The sequence below is a fragment of the Canis lupus genome, chromosome 1, assembly GCF_011100685.1.
Source record: "Canis lupus familiaris isolate Mischka breed German Shepherd chromosome 1, alternate assembly UU_Cfam_GSD_1.0, whole genome shotgun sequence".
Lineage (NCBI taxonomy): Eukaryota > Metazoa > Chordata > Mammalia > Carnivora > Canidae > Canis > Canis lupus.
Genome location: NC_049222.1, coordinates 77001069 through 77027559, shown reverse-complemented (window position 1 = coordinate 77027559; position 26491 = coordinate 77001069). Strand labels below are relative to the sequence as shown.

Here is a 26491-nt window from a genome sequence, read left to right as displayed (position 1 = left end):
AGGGAAATGTTCCTCTTGTATAATCCCCTAGGTGCTGCTTTCTATCTGTATCTTTATCTCTCTCTTTCTCCTCTCTCTGAGATCAAGGGTCCCTCCCCTCTGCAGCAACTACGATTCTTTTCTCCCTGGAATCATGTCTCTGCATCTCCCACCTTCCATGATGTGGCTACTTTTCACCCTCTCGTTCTGCATTTTGTTCTCTTGGCATTCAGATCAATTCTTGGGTATTTGGAATTTGATATTTACCTAAGCTGTGTTCGAGGAACAAAACAAGCATAGGGTTCCCCCTATTGCTCTGTCACCTTAATTCTCAGTACATTATTCTTTAGAACAAAAGGTCTCAAATGCAAAGGGAATGAACACGTATCAGAAAGTTGCACTGGGAATGGAGAGCTGGAATCCTACAGTTTATACATTCACTTCTACTTTCAAGGTTTGATATACTACAAATTTAACTTTTTAAATAGTAACAATGGACATTTGTATTTATATACACAAGTACACACATGTAATCTTTCAGTCAAGTTATAGCAGAACCAATATTTCCCTTCATTTGATTCAAAATAGAGCTGATTTTCACTGCTAAGTCTGACTCCTTTAATACAATAGCACAAACATCTACTAGTCATATTTCTACTTGTTTTGAAAGTTTCCCCATCCTTGAACACAGCTTACATAACATTATGCTGAGCTATTAAGCATTTACAGATCATGCCAAGATTCTCAACATCACATCCTGCATATACAACAGCGTCCTACACTATAGGTCTGCTAATTTCCCTTTAAGAGTTCTCACTTAGGGATCCCTGGGTGGCGCAGCGGTTTAGCGCCTGCCTTTGGCCCAGGGCGCGATCCTGGAGACCCGGGATCGAATCCCACGTCGGGCTCCCGGTGCATGGAGCCTGCTTCTCCCTCTGCCTGTGTGTCTCTGCCTCTCTCTCTCTCTCTCTGTGACTATCATAAATAAATAAAAATTAAAAAAAAAAAACTTTAAAAAAAAAAAAAGAGTTCTCACTTAGCCCACTTCTAAGGAACAAGACGTGATGAGGGAATGAGGTCAGGGGAGCATATATAAAATCAAGTCATGGTAACATCTTAAGGAAATCCTTTGCCCTCCTTGAAACATTTTTTACTTTTAATTTTTACATGTCTTAGAAATATGTATTTTTTAATTTTTTGAAAGATTTTATTTATTTATTTGAGAGAGAGAGAGAGCAAGAGAGCACAAGCAGGAGGAGCAGTGGAGGGAGAGGGAGAAGCAGGCTCTCTGCTGAGCAGGGAGCCAGTCATGGGAGTCAATCCCAGGACCCTGGGATCATGACCTGAGCCAAAGGCAGACGCTCAACCACTGAGCCACCCAGGCACCCCTGGAAATTTAAAATAACATAGCAGAAAATAAAAATTAGTGTCCAAAGTAGATTCTAGTGTTTTATTCATCTCTAGGGAAATTTACTTTCCTTCAAACTTTGATCCATAATTCAAATAAAAAGTAAGTAGGTGTTACCATACCTGTCATAGCCCAGAGGTTGAGGAGAATGACCATTAAATTTGGGACTGCTTCTAGAAATTGTATTCCCCGGTGATATATTATTTATGCGCTGTAATACGTAAAATATATAAGCAAGGTTTTATTATTTCATATATATAATACACATACACATATACATATATATAGCACATGCAACTTCTAATGAAATTAAAAGTTTGGTATCCTACATGAGCAAATGTGAGCACAGGCACTCAGATAAAAATCACAACAAGGTAACTGCCCATAGTACTCTCTCATTGTATCTTAGGTCCAAACCCCATTGCACAAGCCATAAAGGGGCATCTCAGTTCCCCACAAGGGCTAGGACCCTACAATACCAACTTCTTTGGATTTCTCTCTTCTCAAACCATAATTTGGCTTAGTGATTGACTTGTCCATACTTAAAGGTATAGCAAAGGAACCCCAAACTCAAAGTTGACCCCCAAAAGTGGGATATGTAGTCCAGGGAAGTTGCTCAAAATTCCAAGAGGAGCTTAGATTTTTTCTGTAGCAGAGTTTCAAATCCAAGGCCTCCACTCTGATCATCTCAGAACTATATAGAATACTCAGTGTGTTTAAATGCACTCCTCTGCAAGAAGCACCTTCTCCCTCCTCTCAAACAGACAATACATTCTTCCTACTTCCAACAGATTTCCCGCTTTTTCTTATATCATTGCTATCCATGCACATCTTAACTCTCAACTCCATTATAAACTCTTCCAGGACCCAGATCACACCTTATACACCTTTCCCTGGTTTCCCTGAACAACCAACAGAGAGTTGGAGAACATCCAGGCATTTATTTCTGCAGAGGAGTAGGATATTCTATAATTTGGGAAAATGTTGCCTCCTCTTACTAAATGGAATAGTTTCTCATTACTGTAATTTCCCCTTTAAGAAAATACAGGATCTTCATCACAATACTCAAGTACAATAAAGAACAAAACATATTATAAAATTCTACTGCATACCAAAGATCTGTTGAACTTGCTGTAACTGTTTTCAAGGGCAGTCCTAAGGCCATCATTACTGTCATGCAACTTCCGGTTAGCTGTTCTACAGAGCAAATAAAATAAATAAATAAACAGATAAGGAAAGTTGGGGTAAAAGCCACTTTCCTTGCAGGCTGCAAGTTCAGAATGCAGAATTACTTACCACCTCTTGTATCTTTCTACCACTCCCCTTCAAACCTCATAAACTGAGATCATAATTTATTACAAGAACTACAATTTAACTGATGGATCATCTCTCTTTTAAAGGTCTTGACACATCCCTCTGCCTGTGTCTCTGCCTCTCTCTCATGAATAAATAAATAAAATCTTTAAAAAAAAATCCCAGTGCAGGTGTGTACATCCCATCTGATCTATGGGAGTCATTTATCAGTCAGAGCCTCTCTTAAAACCTCTCTCAGCAACCTCTTCTTAAAAATGAGAATAACAGAGTCCTCTGCCTTAGAGTGGTCAATGTTGCCCTACTTAAGGCTAATCCTCAGATCTCAGCTCAACTGCCGCATCTGCCAGAACACTTCCTGGCCCTTTCCAGTTAGGAGGAAGCTCTGTACTCTATGTCCCCAACAGGCACACCCCTTCCTTTTGTCCTACTTCTCCTTTGGCATTTTATGTTTATTTCTACAATTATAGATCAGGTCTCCATCTTCTTCCCCTAGATGAGCCCCATAAAGAGAGAGACTTTTTTTTCTTTTCTTTTTACTTGCCACTCTATCCTAAGTTCCTGGCATACCTGCCCCATAAAAGGTGCTGAATGAAAATCTGCTGAAAGAATGAATGAACAGAATTATTGTAATAGTCAACTCTGTAACTGCCACCAGTGCGACTTAATGAGCTTTTGAAATGCTGAAAAATAACTTGCCAGGCCTGACCTTACTTCATTTGGGAAGACAAACCAGAAGAAAATACACGGGAAGAAAAGAACATGGGCAGAGGCGGGGGAGGTTTCGTAGAGAAGGTGCTCAGAGGCTGGAATTACGGTAACTCAGGTATGAAGCTGACGGAGCAGGTATAATATCTCCAGTAGGGTTTAAAAAAAATTTAAGAAAAACATCATTCTCACCAAGAACAATACATTGGGCAAGAATGATCATGTGTGTCTGGGGCCATGACGTGTACTAACTGGAGATTCCTGATGGCCTCAGTGTGCTGAGCTGCAGAGAAAGCCACTGAGGTCAGAGCCCTTGGTCTCTACAGAGGTATAATAACATATCACCTGACTTGTGAGAACTTTTAGAGAATTCTAGTCTAGTCCCTGGATTTGACTAGTTTACTTAGGATTAAAAGCAGGAAAAAGCCAAATGGATGTGCTAAATGTACCACAGTGACAGCAAACACGCAAGGACCTGCAAACCCAGTCTTGAGGATAGAGCAACTGGTGCGATATGTGGCACATGTCTTATTAAGGAAACATTAGGAAAGTATAAATGTAATGAGCGTTTTATATGGAAACTTACTGGAGTATTTCAATTTGCCTCTCAAGACTATTTCGATCTTCTGTGTACTCTCGGATTATTTCCAGATCCCTGTAAAACCATATTTTATGTTTGAGCAAGAATTAGGTACTCAGTCCTGCCTTACATGTACCTGCCCTCCGAGACCCCCTTTCACCTTTCTCAAAGATGTGTGTGTCCTTGGCCAGGGTTTCTACCTCCCTGGGCTCCTGCTCAGTTCCTCTGTGCAGTAGGCAGCCCCGCACGCCCACAAGCACCCCCTGTGCTTCCCGTGCAAGGTCCTGCTCTGCCTCCCAAACCCAGCTCTGCTCCTCATGGAACATCATGAGCCTTCACCTTCTGCTGAGTCCCCTCTCCCCACATACTCATTATCCTCTCCCCTGGCCTTCAATCCAGCTTGCTCTCTCACCTCTGACCCTTCCCGGTTCACTCCCCGCCTTATGCAGTCCCCACCCACCTATTTTTCTCCTTTCTGATTTCTTCTCTTCTCCCCACCTGGCTCAACCCTCCTCATCCCAACCACAGAGGAGTCCATAGGACCGTCTGCTATAAACCCATGCTCAGAGATTCCTGAGGGTTTTTTTGTTTGTTTTGTTTTTTTTACAAAGCCCTGGCCTCTGCCCCATAATGTCTAGAACACTAGCCACTCACCAACAGCCCCTAGTTTGCCTCAGCTCCATTTCTAAGCAGACAAACCCCATCACTAAGCTTCCAAAGACTCTCAAGCTCTCCCCTAACTACTGTCCACAATAACCTTTCTGCTCACTTTTTTGATGATAAAGCTGAAAGTTTCCCAATTGACAACAGAAATTTAAGTATGTCAGCCAAAAATGCTAGGCACTAATATTATAGTCTTAAACTGGCTTTCAAAATTTTTAATTTAACTTTTACTTTCAAATATCTTTTTCTGTCCAGATGTCCGACCACGGCTTCTCAAACCAGTCATATCTGTCCTTTGGTTCTGGCCTCTGCCTTGCTTACTGCCTCACCTGGAACATCTCTGAGACTCCCTTTCCCATCTGAAATGGGGATACTAAGTCTCTACCTCATAGGGTATCCTATGGATTGAAAGAGTAAATGCTGGTAAAGTACTAAGCACAGTGCCTGGCAGACAGCAGTGCTACCTGTGTTACTTCACCAACGCTGCCCCTGATCCCTGAGACCAACACAAACCAGCTCCTCCCAAGCTGACCTCAAGTATCTCCTCTTTAATAAAGTCCTTTGCCTCTTCTGAATAAAAAGTACTCTTTATCTACCATCACATGGCAATGGGCCCAACCTGTAACAGTACTGCTGCTCAGATTGTTTTGGGCGCTGCTGAGCTCCTACGCTAACTCTGTAACCTTTCAGCTTTGTGTCTTTCCCAAAGACGTCTGAAGTTCTCATGCAGCCCTAGCCACATCTTTGCTTTTTTTATATATATTATACACTCATAACTCTTTCTATAACTCAGGAGCCTGTATACAGTAAATATTTCACTGCTGACCATTACATGACCTTAATTGTGATTAAAATTTGCAAGCAAAGAAAACAAAAAACCATATTTTTCCCAAGTGTACATGTTTATACACACACACGTATATGTATGTATTTTATATGCATGTATATCCATATATGCATTTATATGCAAATATGTGAATGCTAATACCTATATAAATATACACACATAAATGCATCCATATATATACATAAATGCATGCCTACGTATGCGTATGTGTGTTAGATTTTGTGTTATTAACACCATACTCTAAAATAAAAGTATATCAAAAGAAATGACTTGCTAAGATGCCCACCTTTTCCCTTTTCGTATGTTGGAGAGCCAGGATTCTTACCTTCAAGACACTTCAATTAGCACTGACCCTCAACACTTTAGTTATATTCTTCTGTTCCCAACAATGAACATTTATTAAGCCCTGCACTGTCCTAAGAAGTAAATAATTAAACTAATTTGTTTGTTAAAAAAAAATTAAAACACAAAAGTCACCAGGAAAACAGAACACTGAAAGCAAAATCTTTGGAAGCAAAGAATATACTAGCAAAGTCAATAAAATTTTTTTTAAGATTATGTGACTTCATTCACATGGATGGCAATGTAAACAAACATTTCATTCAAACTAAAAAATAAAATGTGAAATTTCATACCTTTCTGAATTCAGACTCTGATCGGCGTAGTCACTTTTCAAAGCATCTAATTCACTCTGAAGAAAGGCTATGCTTGTCTGTGCTTCTAAAAGATCTTTCTTAACTTTCTGATTTTCCTGGAGAAAAGGAACAGCACAGGCCATTAGATTCAGTGTCTTCCACCTGGGAGGAGTCAAGTGCAGTGGAACCTTACCACCCCAACCACTCCACAGTTCTTCAAATCTTGGTGTTCAAAGAGGTAATTATCAATTCAAGGTAATTTGAAATTATTATAAAGTATTAAGGTCTCAAAAAGCTAAAACCTTGAAGTTCTTCTTCTTCTTTTTTTTAATGCTTGATATTTGATGCCAAACAATAGTCAAGACATGATCATGACGTACTTTAACATGTTAACTGGCAAATTATCTCAGATCAAACCTGTAAACATCTGTTTTTGCTCAATGAGAGCTATAAATCTGGTAAATATTCTGTGGAATTAATAGTACCAGGCAGACTGGCTAGTTTTTACAAAAAATCCTATCACCTAACATTTGTAAGGCTTTTTTTTTTTTAAGGTTTTATTTATTCATGAGAGAGAGAGAGAGCAGAGACACAGGCAGAGGGAGAAGCAGGCTCCTTGCAGGAAGCCCAATGTGGGACTCGATCCCGGGTCTTCAGGATCACGCCCTGGGCTGAAGGCGGCACTAAACTGCTAAGCCACCCTGGCTGCCCACATTTGTAAGTTTTGCACATAAAAATAAACTAGTGTGGGGATGCCTGGGTAGCTCAGCGGTTGAGCATCTGCCTTTGTTCAGGGTGTGATCCCGGAGTCCCTGGATCAAGTCTCACATTGGGCTCCCTGTATGGAACCTGCTTCTCCCCCTGCCTAGGTCTCTGCCTCTCTGTCTCTCATGAACAAATAAATAAAATCTTTAAAAAGAAATAAACTAGTGTGGTTTAAAAAATGTCTGTTTTTCTAAAGCAAACAAACATTGGAGGCTTCTGGTGCAACATGATGGGCTGAGCACTCTTCTTTCCCTTTGGAGACCCCATTCACATGAAATGCCAAATAACATGAAATATATCAGTACAAGTTACAAGAATGGAGGAGGGGCCCCTCAACTGTCACATGTGTTAAATACATTTCTGGAAGATGGAAAGTGGATGGGAATGTGCTGACAAAGGGAAGAGAGCTGGAGAACAGGAGGTATGGGAGAGGCGTGTAGAAGGTTGTGCTACAGAGCAGAGGAGGAGACAATTAGCCAGGCAGAACCCCTAACAGTCAGAAATGAAGCTAAAAACAGAAATTAAGATCACATACTAAGGCACAGCTTCTCCTTGCCCCCAGGCCAATCTCTCTTACACTAGCAAAGAATAGCAGATAGAGTTGGTTTCTAAGGCAGTAAGACATGGCTTGTCTTTTTAAAAAGAACTGAACTGGGCGCATGGGTGGTACAGTCAAGTTGAGCATCTGACTCTTGGTCTTGGCTCAAGTTGTGATCTCAGGTTCATGAGATCAAGCCCCAAGTCAGGCTCCATGCTCAGCTTGGAGTCCACTTCAGATTTTTCTGCCTCTCTCTCTGCCCCCACTTGCACTCACTCACTTTTTCTCTCTCCCTCAAATAAAGTAATAAAATCTTTAAACAAATAAAAAGAACTGAATGATCCGCATATGGTACACTGAAGCCTCTCTCTAAATATCCATACCCCATTCATTCTGGTAATCAAAGGTCCCCCAGTCTGACAGCCAGCGTCACACATACAGCTCCGAGGAAGACACTCTCTCAGGAAAGAGGCCCTGAGGTAAACAGATCTATTTACTTAGCTGCACAGGAATCCTACACCAGCTACTTAAAATGCTCAGAAATTCCAGAATGATATATGGGTAGGAAGGTTTAAAAAACAATCAGTCCAATAAGAACTGAAATTTTGCAGACTCCAAAGTTAGTATTTTCAAGGAGAAAAAGACAAATTCCATGCATTGAGAAGAATAAATAAAAAGTTGGAAGGCATCGATGGATAGGTGTCATGAAGATGTCAGAGTTTCTCTGTACCAAGAAACCACAAACTCAACCAGGAAATGCAAGAAAAACAAGCAATTCTACAAGAAAGTCATGATCCAAATACAAAGCCAATGTGGCAAAATCTGCAACTGATTGGCACATTCCAACTTGATGGGAGTCTTCTCTTCCAAGTGGTACGGGACTAATGACTAGAGAGAAAGAAATGCACTTCTAGCACAGCTAGCTCACTTCTGGGCTCCTCTGCAATGAGAATATGCAGAGTCTGAATTAAGGAAATGTTCACTCCTGGCTTTCAACTTTGAGAGGCCACCTAAAAACAAAATAAAGACAACTTAATGATGATGACAAAACAGATGCAAATGTTGTCAGCTTGGCAGCAGAAAGCCCAGACACAGGGTCAGCAAATGATAGGAAAGGAACAGAAAGAGGAGCGCTGGAGGAAGAGAAGGGCAGTCATACCCTCAGTTTACAAAGCCAGGGACTTTGCTGTATGACCACAGCAGGGTTAATGACGTGATGTGCAAGGGCCATGCCATCAGTGCTCTGAACCAAAAATAAATAAAAGTATTCACAATAGATGGTGTATTACTGAGGGTAAAAGCCTGAATAACACCTTTCCTCAAAGGTATATCAAAGGCTCTAAGTGAAGTATTGATTCCTCTTTACTCTTCCATCCATGGAACATCGATAAACAGCATGATTATGTCTAGGAAACAGTCGTCCAAGAGGAAATGTACTTTGAAAGTGAAAGGTGATTCTTACCATTGATAAATCATAAATTTGCTTCTTTAATGCAGCCACATCTTCTTTTTGACTGATGTGTTTCGACTGTTCTTCTAGCTGAAAGAACAAATAAAAGTATGCATTTAACAAACTTACTTTGAATTGATTCAGTTAAGTTGCTGAAGATCCTTGAATAAAGATATGGGAATTCTAAAAGTCTTCGATTTTTAACATCATGCAACTTTGTAAATCATTAAACTATACATAATCCATGAGGATTTGAAAATTTGCTTTTAAATATTTAAACATTTAAAAAAGGGACTTTTATCACTGAATGAATTTCCTTGAAAACAATGAAAAAGTCCTTTTGGGAAACCATTCACCTATAAAGTGACTTACCTTTGCCTTTTCAGTTATGTTGCACATGAATCTAGACCTTTATATTCTCCTAGAAATTTATCTGCACTTAACACTCTATCCTGTATTATAATTATTTATGAATGCCTTAGTTCCCTTACCAGAGTCCAAGGTTTTTAACAGTAGGGTTAGCATCAGATTCGCCTGTTTTCTTCATGGTAATTTCTGTAAATGCTTATTAAAATACCTGGTATCAATAAAATTTAAGTATGATAGGAAGCTAGTGACATATGCACACAAAATTATATGAATATATACATCAACTTTGCTTTCTGCTTGACTTGTTAAGCCAGACTAAACTGGCTTAGGAGCATCTCTAACATGGACAACAAAAATGTCTTTCCTACAAATAGCTGATAGTCCCTGGGAATTGTGGGGTCTGTGGGTTTCCATTAACTGAATAGTTAGGCACTGATCAAAATGAATGCTATATTTCATCAAGTCTAAGTCAAAGCCTAAGTAACCTGATGCTGGACTTTCTTCATCTTACCAGATGTATCAACGAAAGGCTTTCACACAACAATGCCACATGGCTGATCATAACTGAGAAAATCCCCTGATTTTTTCAGATGCATGACAATTTCAGAGAAGAAAAAGTAGGAGTAAAAAAAAACTAGTTCCTCAGAATCCATGGCATAAGGTAAAGGCAATCATAATCAACCTGTAAACTTTTCCATAGGTTAAGCTACATTCCCTCACAAACATCATCATTTTTTCTCTTGCAGAACAAACCTCCGGAGCAGGTGGGAAGTCTGGTACAAGCAAGAAAGCACAAACTGTAGCAAGACAACTTCAATGCTTATTAGCTCTGTGAGTCTGAACAAGTTATTTAACTAACTGCTCTGGAACTCAGTATCCTCATCTGTGAAAGTAGGATATTTACCTATCCTCAGAGAAAGTTTGAGAATTAAATTTATGAACTATGAAAAAGAGCTTAATAAACTTTAAGTCAATAATGTGTCAGTTATTATGGTTAGACAGGACAGTCAATTATTAATCCCATTTTACAAATGAGAAATGAAATGATAATGACGCCAACTGTTATAACAGGCAGAAAGTGGCAGGCAGAGCCTTGATAAGGACTGGTCCCATCACTTCTGACTCTTACTGTTCACGGTCTATTTGGTCCTCATCTATGCCATAACATGGCAAGAAATTTTGTGTCTTTCCTACATAACTTTCTTTTGGCCTAAAGATTTGGGAAGACATGAAAATAACTGAGGACCAGGGCTAGGAGAATCTGTGACTCTGGCATAAACAAAGGACTGGTCCTTTCAAATGGTCATTAAACCATTCAAATTCTTATGTATGGTCTAATGACCTTGGAGACTAGAGAAAAGGTTGATACTGATCATAATTTCCCAAAAAGGCTATTGGGGAGAGTTTTTAATAATTCCAGAGATTTGAATTGCAATAGCCTACAAAATGCAGCTAATCGTCACTTAATCTCATTGACTATAAACACTGGAGAGAGCATTAGAGGTTATCACAGGAACAACCAGAGAAGCAAAGTGTTGTGCCCAAATACACAATGCCACTTTCAGGGATGATTCTTTTTTAAGTAGCCATTTTCATTTTAGCCAAGACACTTCCACTAGTTACAGAGACAATCCACACGCAAGAGGTGGACCTAGTACCATGCTACAGACAATCTATGCTGGCAGGTGAGAGCTGATTTTACACACCTCTTTCCAAACTCTGCACTCAGTGATGTCAACTTGGTAGCCTGAAATTGTTAATGGTGGGAGTATTTATACCATGGAAATCAGAAAATATTACGGATTCCTCCCTGACCCTCTTCCCCCTACAGAGCCAGTTGTTAAGTAGCTACCAGCACACCACTGGGTGAAACACACCCTCCTCATTAGAAACCAAACACAGCAAAGGCCAAATCCAATCACACCTTTGCTCACATTTCAACAAGTTCTCTTCTACCTCCTGTTGATCAGGGGTCCCCTAGATCTGGAACTTTCTACATAGAAGAAGAATATTTACTTCATTTAATAAATACTCACTCAATACTGACTATATACCTTTCAGTCAGCTGAGGGTTGGGATACAGGAATACAGGGATATGGTACCAGCAAAGACAGTATCCCTTCTGTCATGAGCAGAGTCCACTGAACATGTGGGAATTGAGGGCATCTGAGGAAGGAAAACTGGGGTTTGATGGATATTATTCAAGGGGTCAGAAATATTTATTAGATCTGTGCAGAAGATATGCTGCCCTTGGAAACAGAAAAGAAAATCAGAGACTTTTGAAAAAGTGACTCAAAAAATAAAAGTGTTTTTCTAGGGAGCCCAGTTTGACTCTGAAATCTGATTCTAATTGCTGCTTTAATATGATTCCAACTGTTTTTGGCCACTAAAAACTTAAACACACTGATATACTAAGGCTATTCCTAGAAGCCTAGCTGCCACAAACCTACCTTTCTGAGTTTCTTTATTGTCACCTGTAGATCCCCTACTTCTGTTTCATACTGACGTCTGAGGTCACTGAGGGCTTCCTCAGCTTTACGTTTTTCCTAAAAAAAAAAAAAAAAAAAAAAAGAAGAAGAAGATTTTATTGATTTAAATAGATTCTTAAAATTCCACAGAATGAGAAATGTTTTGTGTCAAACTAAGGCTGACCCAAAGTCTCCCACATAGGGAAGGCGAGAATGGATGGCGGAAGTAAACCAAATGATTCTGGAGGTATGGCTCTTTTGGAATTGAAACCTGAAGAACTGAAAGCCTACTTGCACATATCACCTGGAGAGACACCTCTAAGACTATTACTCATGTTATGACAGAAAGCCATAGCACATCAATTAACTAGTTTAATTAATTATCACTATTATTAATTAAAAGATATGGCAACAGCCAAAGGTCCAAATGCTTCCTTGAACCCTATCATCTCATCAGGGTCCAGGAAGGTCTGGTGGGTTTGTCCTTCTTCCAAGAGCTTACACCTGACCTGAATTCAAATCACATCACTTGCAAATATCTATGCTAAGTGCTTCCGCATGGGCTAGTACTTCTCAATTGCTTCCTGCCTGGATCAGAGAAAGGCAAGGGGGCACCCCAGGAGGTCTGAGGCTAAAGTCCCCAAGAGCCCACACATCTTTAAATTTACTTTTTCTCTTAACAAAGTATGGAACTTTATTCCCTACGTTTAGTATCCAAATAAAGTTTTATGTTAATAACCAGTGAAGTTGAGTGTACAAATGTCCACTGATGGCCTCCTATATGCACAGGGAGACAAAGCAGGAGCAATGCAGGCAGACGTGCATCCTGGTTGGGGAGGGCACGAAGCAAAGATGATCTCAGGAAGCAATGCTGAAGAGAAGCTAACAGTGAGATGTGACAGGAAGTGAGTCAGGGTGGTAAGGAAAGGCCCCTCTGCAGGGGAGACATGACCCCATGTCTGAACACCTGCCTGACTTAAAGGGTCTTGCTACTCACCTACTGGCTATCTAGTTGAGACAACTTACTTGCAGCCTCCGTTTCCCTATTGGATTAATGCAAGGATTATATTGAATTATCCAATTAAATTAATAATCCATGTAAATTAGATATTCTATGCTTTGGAGAAAATGTGTAAGAGAAGGGCAACATCTTCACTCATGGTAACCTTTTTTTAAGTAAGTCTCTTGACTTTATCCAGCTTTACAGGTGAGCCCAGCAAGTGTTGCCACTTCACAGGTGGATAAAGACGTGAGCCTCCCAATGAGGCACTCCCTTGCACAGCTTTCCTGGCATGGAAATGTACCTATATGTAACTAGGCAAGTCTTCACACTAAATCCAAGGCCATAACCCTAACATAACAACTTTTATGGTTTAAAAATATTTTATTCAGAGTTCAATAAAGGAAATTATCACTATGTAGTTCTTTCCATTCCCAACCTGTCACAGGCAGATGCCCAGAGATCAGATGGGGGATCTTTACAGTAATCTAGGTAGAAATGGTGGTGGCTCAGACCAATTCATCACAAACTTCCTGAAAACTAAGGGAGGGAATCCTTCACAACTCATTCTATGATGTGAATAGCATTAGCCTGATACAAAAATCAAACACATTAAAAGAAAACTACAAACCAATCTTTTATGAGCATGGATGCAAAAATAAAATTCAGCAAAATGAATTCAACAAGATATAAAAATGAAAATACATCATAACTGAGGTTTGTCCCCAGAGTGCAAGTGTATTTTAATACTTGAAAACAGTGTAATTCACCACATTGATATTCTAAAAAAGAGAAAAACCATGATCATTTCAATAGATTCGAAAAAGCATTGATGAAATCCAACATTCCATTCCTAATTATTTTTTTTAATTTATTTTTATTGGTGTTCAATTTACCAACATACAGAATAACCCTCAGTGCGCGTCACCCATTCACTCCCACCCCCCGCCCTCCTCCCCTTCTACCACCCCTAGTTCGTTTCCCAGAGTTAGCAGTCTTTACGTTCTGTCTCCCTTTCTGATATTTCCCACACATTTCTTCTCCCTTCCCTTATATTCCCTTTCACTATATTTATATTCCCCACATGAATAAGAACATATAATGTTTGTCCTTCTCCGACTGACTTACTTCACTCAGCTCCATTCCTAATTAGAACAACAACTGTCAGCCATCCAGGAACATGCTCAATTCAATATAGGGCATCCATGAACAACATGCCACCAACATCATACTTTGTATTGAGAGAGTGATAATAGACAAGGATGTCTGTTCTTACTTTTCTTCTTCTAATCAGTGCAATAAGGAGAGAAAAATAAAGTGATCATTCACATCAGCGAGAAGTAAAGCTGCTTTTATCCATAGACTACATAACCATCTGTGTAGAAAATCTGATGGAATCTATCAAAAAAGTTACTGAGGGGATCCCTGGGTGGCACAGCGGTTTGGCGCCTGCCTTTGGCCCAGGGCACGATCCTGGAGACCCAGGATCGAATCCTACATCGGGCTCCCGGTGCATGGAGCCTGCTTCTCCCTCTGCCTATGTCTCTGCCTCTCTCTCTCTCTGTGTGCCTATCATAAATAAATAAAAAAATTTAAAAAATTTTAAAAAAGTTACTGAGTGTGAACAATGTAAACAAATATGATAGGGTATAAGATCTATATGTAAAATCAACTGTATTTCTATATAGTCACAATGAGTAATCAGAAATTGAGATTTCTGGGGTGCCTGGGTGCCTCAGCTGACTGAGGGTGCCTTTGGGTCAGGTCATAATCCCAGTGTCCAGCGTGGAGCTCCCTGCTCAGTGGGGAGTCAGCTTCTCTCTCTCCCATTCTCCTTCCTTGTGCTTTCTATCAAATAAATAAAATCTTAAAAAAAAAATGAAATTTTTAACAACACTGTTTAGAGTAGCATTAAAGTATCAAATACCTAGGAATGAATCTGAGGAAAGATTTATAAGATCTGTATATTGAATACCACAAAACATTGCTAAGTGAAATGGAGAATGCATCAGTGTATGGATCAAAAATTATTCATTATTGTTAAGATGCCAATTCTCCCCAAATTGGTCTATAAAGGCAATGAAACCAAATCAAACCCACAGCAGGTTCCACCCCCCCTTTTTTTTAAGAAGTTGGCAAGCTGATTCTACAGAAATTAAAGGATCTAAAATAGCCAAAACAACTCTGAAAAAGACCAAAGTTGAAGAAATAATATTACTTGATTTCAAGACTTACTATAAAGCAACAGTCACCAAAACAATGTGATACTGGCATAAAGCAATCAATGGAACAAACCAGAGAGCCCAGAAATAAATCCACACAAATACAGTAAACCAATCTGGGACAAAGTACAAAGGCAATTCAATGGAGAACAAATGGCCTTTTCAACAAACAGTGCTGGAATAATTGGATATCCACCTGCAAAAAAATATGAACTTTGATCCATACCATGCAAAATGGATCCCAAATGTAAAACCTAAAACTAATAAAACTTACAGAAGAAAACAGCAGAACATCTTTGTGACCTTGGGTTAGGTAAAGATTTCTTAGACGCCATGATCCATTAAAGAAAAACTGACAAATTGGATTTCATCAAAATGAAAAATTTCTACTCTTCAAAATATACTGTTAGGAGAATGAAAAGACAAGTCACGGCAGGGAGAGAATTTTAAAATCAGAATATATAAAGCGTTCTCAAAATTCCACAGCAAGGACACCTGGGTGGTGCAGCTAGTTAAGCATCCAACTCTTGGTTTCAGCTCAGGTGATGATCTCAGGGCCCTGGGATCAAGCCCCACATCAGGCTCTGAGCGGAGTTTGCTTGGGATTCTCTCTCCCTCTCCCCCCGCCTTGAAAAAAAGAGAACTGTGGATGCCTGGGTGGTTCAGTGGTTGAGAGTGTCTGCCTTTGGCTCAGGGTGTGATCCTGGGGTCCAGGATGGAGTCCCACATCAGGCTCCTTGCAGGGAGTCTGCTTCTCCCTCTGCCTATGTCTCTGCCTCTCTCATGAATAAATACAGCTCTTAAAAAAAAAAAAACTGTATTTAAAAAAGAAAAAGAAAAAAAATCCCTCTGTAACAAGAACATCACTTAATTTTTAAAGCGAGTAAAAGATTTTAACAGATATTTTACCAAAGAAAATGCACCATGGTTGCCTGGCAAGGAGGGGAGAGGAGGAAGGGAGACAGGACAAAGGGGCATGAGGACACTTCCATGGTGGACAGGTATATCCATTATCTTGACTGTGGTGATGGTTTCACACCGTACAGGTATACCCAGTGTTATCATACTCTATACTACAAATTTGTGCAGCTTCTTGCATGTCAATTTTACTTCAAAAAACCATTACAAGATAAAATACTGAGCCAGGACAATGGAATAACACTGTATGTACAAGAGGAGTCAAGGTCAGGAAGAGGTGAATACGGCCAGAGGACTGGGAGACAGCATCAAAGAGAAGTGGAGACTTTCTCTAAGCTTTGCTGAGTTCAGGAAGATGGAAAGGACGGGCAAAGGGAACTGCTGGAGCGAAGGAAGAGCAATGATCACGCCAGACCAGAGCTGTGCAGTGAAGAATCACAGGGGCTGAGCTGAGGCTGACATTACAATGGACCCAACACAACATTACAAGGAGTGGGAGCCATGGTAAGGGCTCCAACACTAACAAAAGACTTGTTTGTTAAGTACGTAGCTGGAGGAGGCAGTGAGATTGATGGCACAACAGCACATGCGCTTGGTAAGTGTTGGATGAATGAACGAGCACACAGATTAGATGGATGGAGAGGAAAAAAAGGCAGAAAAAATATATGATTTTCCTGTTTCTAGACTCCCAACAGATGAAGTGCTAGCAGAAGAATGAGGTCTCCACCACACTAAAGCTGGCCCATGGACTCTGAGCCGTTCACTCTGTTAAATGTGACATCCCAACAGTTATTAACCTTGTCATTAAGAGATGAGACAACAAAAACACCTGAAATCATACATGTGATGAAGCTGTTTTAGGCAAAGACTCTGAAAGGACACAGAGTTACAAAGAGCAACAGAGAAGAACAGACCGGCTACAGCCATGATGCTTCCAGCACCTCTCAGGCATGGAGCACCCATCCAGATCACAGGCCAAACCTCCGTCAAGCAGGTTGGTGGCACTACCCCATCCTAAAAATGGCACCACCAGGGTCAGAGGTCAAGTTATTTTTCCAGGGCCACCCAGCCCAGGCAAAGGCAGAGCCGGGAAGCACATGAAGGCCGATCAGATGCCACTACCTGTGGCCACTCAGAGGTAATGGGGCAAATGAACAGAAAAAGTCCAATTGAATAGTAGCCTTAAAGATAGGTCTATTTTCTCCTTCCAGTAAACATTAATCACTCAACTAGACTTGAGAAGGAAAAAACACAAGTATTGCTTCTACAGAAATCACTGAAGGCAGTAACTTCCAACCTTAAGAGCTCCTTCAGTGATGAATAAGAGTACATTCCATTATGAAGTCTGCAGAGAGAATTTTAGTTTCCCTGCAATCTAGATTTCAAGTTGGCAGAGGACATGGTCGGTGACATCATGGAATAAAAACACACCACCCTCCTCCATTGAAGGGGGGGCTCTGCCGTCTGACCACAGCGCTCGTGTCACCTCCACAAAGGGGTCCCCGACCTCCTCTTCCCATCGCCGACTACCACACTTGGTCTTCACTGCACTCACTATTGAAATTATCTGCTCCCTCTCTCCTTACTCTCCCCCAAACCACCACCACCAAAAATGCCTTCACTGAGGGGCACCTGGGTGGCTCAGTCAGTTGAGCGTCTGCCTTCGGCTCAGGTCATGATCCCAGGGTTCTGGGATCGGGCCCCACCTCGGGCTCCCTGCTCAGCAGGGAGTCTGCTTCTCCCTCTGCCTCTGCTCCTCCCCCCACTTGTATTCTCTCTCAAATACATGAATAAAAAAAAAATCTTAAAAAAAAAAAAGGCCCTCGTTAAGAGCCCCTGGGAGCCTATAGACTTGCTGCACCTACAAAGTGCCCACTGCCTGCACCAGGATTCGTGGAATGAACAGGCCAATCCCACACACTCACGTCTTTCCGCGTCTTGTGTTCTACTGCCTGAATCCTCTGATCCATTTCCTCTTCCAGCTCACTCAACTGCATCGCTGCCTTGTCCTGGGCTCTGAAATTCAAGAGGAAGCACACCTTTTCACCGCAACACGCAGACAACTTCAACCCCATCTATCTCAACCCCTATTTTATAGAGAAGAAACATAGCAATTAGAATAATATTCCCTGTTCCTTCCACAAAATAAAACAGGCTGGCAATTTGACCACTGGGGTATAAAATGACATTAAACCTAGATATTAAGTAAATGGTATAAATTAGATAAAATACTATTAAACTAGATTGTGGTGAAGAACAGAAAAAGGTATCAAATCACTGGGAAGTTCTCAATAAATTCTGAAAAACCCTTTTTGCTGCATAACTGAGTGACAGCCCTGGACAAAAAGAGAATCCCATGATAAATAGATCTTTAGATATAATTTTGCAATGTTATTATACGAAACACACATGTTATATGCTATAGTTAGAAGGGGGGGAAAAGGAATCTCAATGATTTCTAATCAGTTCCCTAAAGTTCTAGATTACAAATGTGATCTTTACATTGTAGAAAAATTCTGCTTCTTTTATTAAAGGCATCACTAAATCACCTCTCTATAGAGGTGGAGCACACTGATTTGCCAAAAAAGTTAGAAATAGGAACATTTCATTGAGGAATGTTCTAGGATAGTTTTCTAGTTTGGAGACGTCTGTACACTTTACAATGGCTGAAGCTTCAGATTAAAACCTAAAAAAGTATTTTTTGTTTTCTCTCTGCTGTATGTCCAGTTATCTCAATTTTCTCATAAATACGTCTTGCCTATTCAACTACATGACAAGAGACTTGAAAGCAGCCACCATGGGGTTTTGAGGGTCATTGACACACTACTGATAAAAAGGAGAGGGCAGGACCTAAACAGAAGGCCTCCCATCTGCCAGTTGCCAGTTTGATGGCTTCTGGGACACATCTCACCTGCTTTCTACTTGTTTACTCCCTGGTAACACAGTCCGTGCACTAGTTTCATTTCTAAAAAATTCTAAATGACTACGGAGGGGTAGGGTGAAGGCCCCAAAATAAAATTTTGAGTGACTTTACTACTATTTTCTGCATCCTTACCTGACAGCCTGCCCAAGAAATGTTAACCTAGTTTGGAAAGTCAGCTATTTCTAGCTCGTTTATAAATACCTCTTATCTGAGGGCAACCTAGGAGGCTCAGTCAATTAAGCATCTGCCTTCACCTCAGGTTATCATCCAGGATCCTGGGACTGAGTCCCGAGTCGGGCTCCCTACTCAGTGGAGAGTCTGCTTCTCCCTTTCCCTCTGCCCTCCTCCTCACTCATGCTCGCTCTAATAAATAAATTAAATCTTCAAATAAATAAATACACACATACATACATACTTGCTACCTGAAATCTAGGAATTAAGTATCTCCACAGCAACTTTGTTTTGTTGGTTTTGACCAAACTTTGTTTGGTCAACTCTGGAACTATACAACAGCCAAATCACACATCCTTTCTCTCCCATGACCATTTTTCCAACCTCTCCTTCTAGACATCCAGGACTGCTCCTACATGTGTTCTTTCTGCCTTCCTCACTTCTGAGCAACATTTTTTTTTTTTTTTTGGTCTATAATGACATAGTGTTTGCCCCAGCAATTCCTAACTCCTAGTGAAATGTCTGGCATGGTGAAGACTGTCCACTCTGACCTAGTCCAGGGATCTCGTCGAAACACTGGGACCACTCTTCAGATGCAAGTACAGTGCAAAAAGGCAGACACCTTCCCCATCCAAAAATCCCAGGTGAGGGCAGATGGTCTCAGTTAAGAACATAAGAGAACTTCACGGTCATCATGTAAGCACTTCGGCAAATCTCTGATAGCTGGTACAGAGCCTGACTCTGGAACCCCTGGTAGCACAGAGGCAAAGAGGAGACAAGCACTGACACAGCTCAGCACAGGTAACACACTCACTCTGCAGGGACAGAGCAGCCGGGGCTGGTGATGAGAACATGAAGAAGACCATTCTTTCCCTTGTGGGTTCATATGGTACTATCCTTAATGGTCATGTATAAATATGTGTGTGTCCCACATATCTTTGTGTAGGTCTGTGTATGTGAGTGCCTGTGGAAGTCTGTCTGTTTTAACAGGTATTCACTGGACAGTCTAAAAACTCAATATGTCTGTCTGCGAATCACCCAAGGTTCCATACTGTTCTACAGAATTTGGAGTTCAGAGGACCATCCTACTATCCCATTGAAAGCCCCTATCAGGCAAACTTGAGGGAAAAGTTCAGAGTTAGGAACTGAAAATGTTCCTCAGAAAACTCCTGTGAATAGCTCAATTCTTACATGACTCCAGAATTATGAAAAGTCCTATTTAGCATTAGCGTTTTTAAAATACTCCTATATTTTAATTTCCTTCACTTAAACTCCAAAGGGTCAACTAGATGGTTTGAGCATCACTTTGAGGGAAAGAATAAAAAGACAGAGAAGTACCCTCTCCTGTCCCCTTGCAGAGGGGGTGCATTCTATCAAAGGGGCCTTTACAGTTTCTGGGCAGAGACTAGCAGGATGCACCACACACTGCCAAAACAGATGGCAATGAGAAGCATCTGCAGAGCAGAACACCCAGGAATTATGGCAAACAAACTGCTCTGTTTCCCACTAATGCCAAAGGACTGTGGTGCCACTGCGGAGCAAAAAGGTTGATTTCAGACTGTAACACATATAAGCTCTTCCCCTGCACTGGGCTACTGGTAAAACCAGTAAGATATCCTATGTAAACCAGCTATGGCTTACACAAACTATCTGCATGACAGTATGAGTTTAAAGTTTTTTGGCTTTCAGGGATCCCTGGGTGGCGCAGCAGTTTAGCGCCTGCCTTTGGCCCAGGGCGCGATCCTGGAGACCCGGGATCGAATCCCACGTAGGGCTCCCGGTGCATGGAGCCTGCCTGCTTCTCCCTCTGCCTGTGTCTCTGTCTCTGTCTCTCTCTCTCTCTCTCTCTGATGTGACTATCATAAATAAATAAAAATTAAAAAAAATAATAAAGTTTTTTGGCTTTCAAGTTCAGGCTAGATGAGGAAGGCCAGAGATAGGAAGAGTCCCACCAGTGAGCACCAGCCATGCGGTAGGCCTGGTACGAGGGACTCTACCCACGACATCATCTACTGTGCCTCCATACCCTGGGAAGGTGAATATTTTACAGTCTTGTTCTGCAGACACAGGAACCTGCCTGAAGTCACACCCCTGTCTGATAAGGCCAGGCTTCTAGTGGAGTCCTGTCTGTTTCTCTGGATGGAAAGTTTCCTGTATGTTTCAAGTGGCTGGAAAACAAATCTCTTGAGCTGTTCTGTATGGAATCATTGGTCTTAAAAAGTTTATATGACAGGATGACCTACTGATGGACTGCTGGATGCCGTATAAAGTACTGCCCAACTCAGCTTTCTTCATGCTGGCTCAGCCAAGGAAGCACCAGATTCCTGAGGTTGGGGAAGTCCACCCACATCATAATGTGATAGCGCAGCTCTATGTGCCATCTGGTCACAGAGCCAGTTAAAGGTCTGACCCCACGTGCCACTTAGAAAGGAAGGGCTCCAAGGGCACGTGGGTGGCTCAGTCAGTAAAGCATCTGACTCTTGATTTCAGCTCTGGTCATTATCTCAGGGTCTTGAGATCAAGCCCTGTGTTGGGCTCCATGCTCACATGGAGTCTGCTTAAGATTCTCTCTCCCTCTGCCCCTTCCCCCCTCCTGCCCGCATTCTCTCTCTCTCTCTCTCTCTAAAAAAGAAAGAGAAAAAGAAAGAAAGAAAGAAAAAAGAAGGAAGGAAGAGCTTCAATACCTCTTCACCGCAATGGCCAGGTTTTCCATTTCTGTGCTCTGCAGTTTGATCTCACGGATAAAGTTCCTGATAACATGTTCATACGGCTGAATTAGTCTTGGCTCCACAAGGTTGATGTTTAGATACAAGGTGCTAACTTGTTCTTTTCTGCCAAGAAAAATAATCATAATGAAATTAAAAGCTTAATTAAACCAAGCAAAAAATAAAAAAGCAAATTTTCAGAATACTTTTAGGAATGAGACACATAAGAATCAAGGAAGAAAAAGGCAACAATAATAGAAGCAGAAGGGAGGGATGCCTGGGTGGCTCGGTGGCTGAGGGTCTGCCTTTGGCTCAGGGTGTGATCCCAGGGTCCTGGGTCTAAATCCCACATTGGGCTCCCCGCAGGGAGCCTGCTTCTCCCTCTGCCTATGTCCCTGCCTTTCTCTGTGTCTCTCATGAATAAATAAATAAAATCTTTAAAAAATAGAAATTCTAAAAAAGGTAAATAGGGGTGCCTGGGTGGCTCATTTGGTTGGGCAGCTGCCTTTGGCTTGGGTTGTGATCTTGGGGTCATGGGATTGAACCTCTCATCAGGCTCCTGGCTCAGCAGAGAGTCTGCTTCTCCCTCTCCCTGTCCTTCTGTCCCTCCCTCCTGCTTGTGCTCACTCTCTCTCAAATAAATAAAATATTTTTTAAAAATTTAAATTAAAATAAAAAATGGTAAATAGATGCACAGAAAGTTAGGTAATCATTAAATGGATTAATAACATGTTCCACCAATCCCTAATAAGACATATTTCAGCCTTTATGTGAATATACCTATTATTTTATAGTCAGTTAAAAATTACTGCATATAAATTCATATGTATTTGTATGTGACAATCCTCATATTAGTTATTATTAACTTTTATAAAAAGACAAATATTCCAGAATCATTTCAAAAGAAAAGCTGATGTGACTGGGCAGCTCACCTACTAGAGGATAAAAGAGTGAGTCAGGGAGCTGGCAGTGCTCCTGACTCAAGTTCAGTGGATGATATGCTAAGTGTACAGAAAGAAGACTCTGTGAAGACACAGGAAAGTAGCCATCTGAAAGCCAAGGGGACAGGCCTCAGAAAGAACCAACCCTGCTGGTACCTTGACTTAAGACTTCTAGCCTCCAGAACTGTATGAGAATGAATTTCAGTTAAGTCACCCAGTCTGGTAGTTGTTACTAGAAATTCCTACGCAGCCAGAGCAAACAGTAAAAGGTCCAAAGTCCCAGAGTGACCGAGTAGCTGAGCTGGGAATAGACCCCACTGTGATGCTGCAGACCACATGATCCGCCGTAACATTATTTTGCTTCCAAACTGTGGTAAAGCATCTGAATCGTGGCAGAAGAAATGGGATTCAAAATTAATTCACAGAACTATGAAACATGCAAATTGTGAGGTAGATATTAACCCAGAAGCTTAGTTAAGCATGGCCTCAATGTGTGTCCATGGAGTTATAAACTCCCCCAGGTTTCCATTTGTAAATAAACTGCTCAGTCTGTGCAGAGGCCAATTACGATTGAAGAGAACTGCTCAAGTGAAGTATTATTTTTTTTCAAGTGAAGTATTATTAATAAACCTGCAGGATTAAGCCACTTTGTTTGATGTAAGATACAGAAAGCAGCCATCATCCTTCCCATCAAAGCTGAGTACAAACACTAGTTGCAACAGTGAGACATATTTACTACAGCAGTAAACAAAACAAAACAAAATACTCTTAGATTGCCCCATGCAATTTCAATGCATAACAGGATCATTAACTTCTTTGCCTTTTGTCATTTACTAATCACCAGCATGATACAAAACAAAAAGACTTTCTCCTTAATAGGAACTTGCTTATCAGAGATGGCCATTGAAATCCTATCACCTAGAGTCCTTGTTTATTGGCTAACAGCACAATAAAATGTTCAGAAGTAGAGATCAGTAGATTTCCTGACTTTCTGCCAGTTTCAAAAATAAGAAAGAAACATGATTTGTAAATCTTCTTGATGGTCTTAACATTATAAAGAATTTTAGAAATAGTTGACAGTGAAGTATACAAACATATCAATTATAGCAAATACGTGACACTGGCAGAAAACATGTTATATAGTTAATACTTATCTATCCTGGGCACCTGGGTGGCTCAGTGGTTGAGCATCTGCCTTTGGCTCAGGGCGTGATCCCGGGGTCCTGGGATTGAGTCCCCCATCAGGCTCCCTGCATGGAGCCTGCTTCTCCCTCTGCCTATGTCTCTGCCTCTCTCTGTGTCTATCATGAATAAATAAATAAATAAATCTTAAAAAAAAATACTCATCTATCCTGCTTCCTATTACAAAGCACACAAGGAGAAATGACTTCCCATAACCGCAGGCAGGTAGAGTCATGTGACTAGTTCTAGTCAATAAAATGGAATAGAAATGGTGTGTGTTTGTCACTTCTATGCTTGTTCCCTAAAATTCTTCATAAGATCCTCAGCTTCTATTCATTCACACTCTTTCTCTCTTTCTCTCGGCATCTCTCCCTCCATTCTCCTTCCCTCTCTCTTCTTGCTCCTTCTCTACCTCCATCCGTCTCTCTTCTTCATCCCCAGAGCTGAAGTAAAGAACTCCAATATGCCAAAGTCATGGGATAGAATATGCTTGGATTCCTGAATCACCACACTGAGGTTAACTGCTCAGCAGGGCTGCCTGACCACTTCAATCTGAATGACCCACTAGAAAGAAATATGTTTGTATTCTGTAAAGCCACCAGGATTTGGAACTTCTTTGTTATAGTCCATTTGAACTTAAAAGGTTGGCATATATTTTCCTATTTTGTTTTTTTATTAACCTCTTCCAGATAAAGTTACTTCCTTGTCTTTTTCTTGATAGCTTCATATTAACTAAGTAAAAGCTTCTATGACCAGGGTAAATCTTTATAGTATCACCACCCACTCTCTCTAAAGAGAACAGAAAACTACTCTGAAGCATTCGTATCCTGAAGCAGACAATTATTAAGCACCTTACATATGCAGTCCAGGCAGTGATCCAGCATTTACATGTACTATTCGCTTAATCCTCATGGCAACCCTATAAAGAAGTTATCATTAGTATGCTGTTTAGCAAAGAAGAAACTGAGGCACAGACAGCAAAGTATTATCCTGGTAGCAGAGCCAGGTTTCCAATTCAGCCCATCTGGCTCAGAGTCCAGATCCTCATGGAGGAAATACCTCTTCGTGCCAAAAGTAAATGCTGAACTGGTCCTTCAAGGACCCCAAGAGCATGTCTCCATTTAAGAAAACTTAACCTATCAAGATTTTTAAAAATTCCTTTGTAGGAGGATATATATCATTGCTGCAAGGACTGTCCACATTACAAAGGATCACCTTTAAAGAATGAAAGCATGACAAAGATTAAAATGAGAAAATCTTCTAAAATTTGGTTTATGTAAAGCTATCTGGGAAAAGTATTACTGTAGACAATAAGTCCCACTCCCACCTTCCCCAGGCCCCATATGTCTGTGTGCTTCATTTGGTTTGTATCTGTGAAATTAGAGAACCATCTGGATTATGCCAACAGACAGCCAACAGAACACACTTGGCAATTCTGACACCTGATGGAGAAAAGTACCTGACTGTAAGAAGAGGTAATACCTTTTGCCTCTCTGTGAGCTTAAATGCTGTGCCCTGCCCAGGCAGCTGAACACTTGTGGATTCGTCAACTCAGCAGACGTGGTGCCATTGCCTGGTGCCAAGACAATCTTTGTTCCACTCCTAAGAGTGTCGCAGTCACTGGCCTCCCCTAGTGTCCTTGCTCCCCACGTCAAAGGTTAAGCAAGCAGAGAATGCACAATGTCGCACCACACGCATAGCTCTGTTTCCTTCTGGCCGGACCCAGGGCGGTACACATCAGACCTGAAAATGGTGCCTGGTGATGTAAAGGCCCAAAGCACTTTTAATTCACTGGGTATGGGCCTAATCTCAGGCAGTTACACTTGGATTCACAAATACCATGTAGAACTGCTTACAGGTGTGCTTGACAAATCCTCAGTAAAAATGAAGGGTCAAGTCATAGGCCTTAATCAGCCAAGACAAAACACAGTCTCTACACTTCTATGCCAAGAGAGCCTCTAACACTAAAAATAATCTAATTTATGTCTGAAGGAAAAGAGATCAAATGAAAAGCAGAGACAGACATCAGAGAAATGTAGATCAAAGCACTCCCTGAATTACCACCCAACTTTAGATGTTTAAAACCTGAGCTGTTTATCTTCTTGTTTGATAAATTACAAGATGATTCTGTGTCAAAAAAAAAAAAAAAGAGAGAGAGAGAGAGAGAGTTGTGGTGAGTAAATTACCTGATGAAAAAATTCACAATTTAGTTTTTAAATGGTCCCTGGGAAATAAGCATTTTAAATCACAAATATTCCCACTGAAGCTGAAAGCTTTATTATAGGGAACTTAGAAGAAAAACAGACACACTCAAGACATGTAAAAATTATAAAAGGGTCACACATTTTCACAAGATTAATACTTTATTGAGAAGAGCACAGATATATCTACATTCATGTGCACATACTGTAGCTAGTGCTGGTACTCAGAATGCCTGGACACCTCTGGTCTAAGAATACCTCTGCGAGATAGCCAATGCCTCTCCACACTAAGGAACACAGTGACCCAGTAAGATCGTTAGGAAACTGTCTCTTAGATTCCAAGTCTTGCTGTATTAAGCATTAAAATAGGAGGCTAACTTCGTCATTCAGATCACAGATCAAATATATCTAAAACCCAAAACAGTTTTTTATGAACAAAAGGTAACAGTATTGAGTATCAATGTCTGCAACATTCTATACTAGGGACTGGCATAAGAAATTTGACCT

General features: G+C 40.9%; 1 protein-coding gene across 8 annotated transcripts in view; it reads right to left on the bottom strand.

The window, feature by feature from the left end:
* The window catches only part of RASEF (RAS and EF-hand domain containing), a 212606-nt gene that overhangs the window by 25849 nt on the left and 160266 nt on the right, over positions 1-26491 (bottom strand). For all 8 annotated transcript variants that reach the window (XM_038526997.1, XM_038526996.1, XM_038526993.1 and 5 more), the window contains 8 exons: positions 21640-21786; positions 17787-17877; positions 11704-11799; positions 8897-8974; positions 6132-6247; positions 3993-4061; positions 2500-2584; positions 1510-1598 (listed from right to left, as the gene is read on the bottom strand). In XM_038526997.1, coding sequence (XP_038382925.1) covers positions 1510-1598; positions 2500-2584; positions 3993-4061; positions 6132-6247; positions 8897-8974; positions 11704-11799; positions 17787-17877; positions 21640-21786 — 771 coding nt within the window. The remainder of the gene's footprint in view (positions 1-1509; positions 1599-2499; positions 2585-3992; positions 4062-6131; positions 6248-8896; positions 8975-11703; positions 11800-17786; positions 17878-21639; positions 21787-26491) is intronic.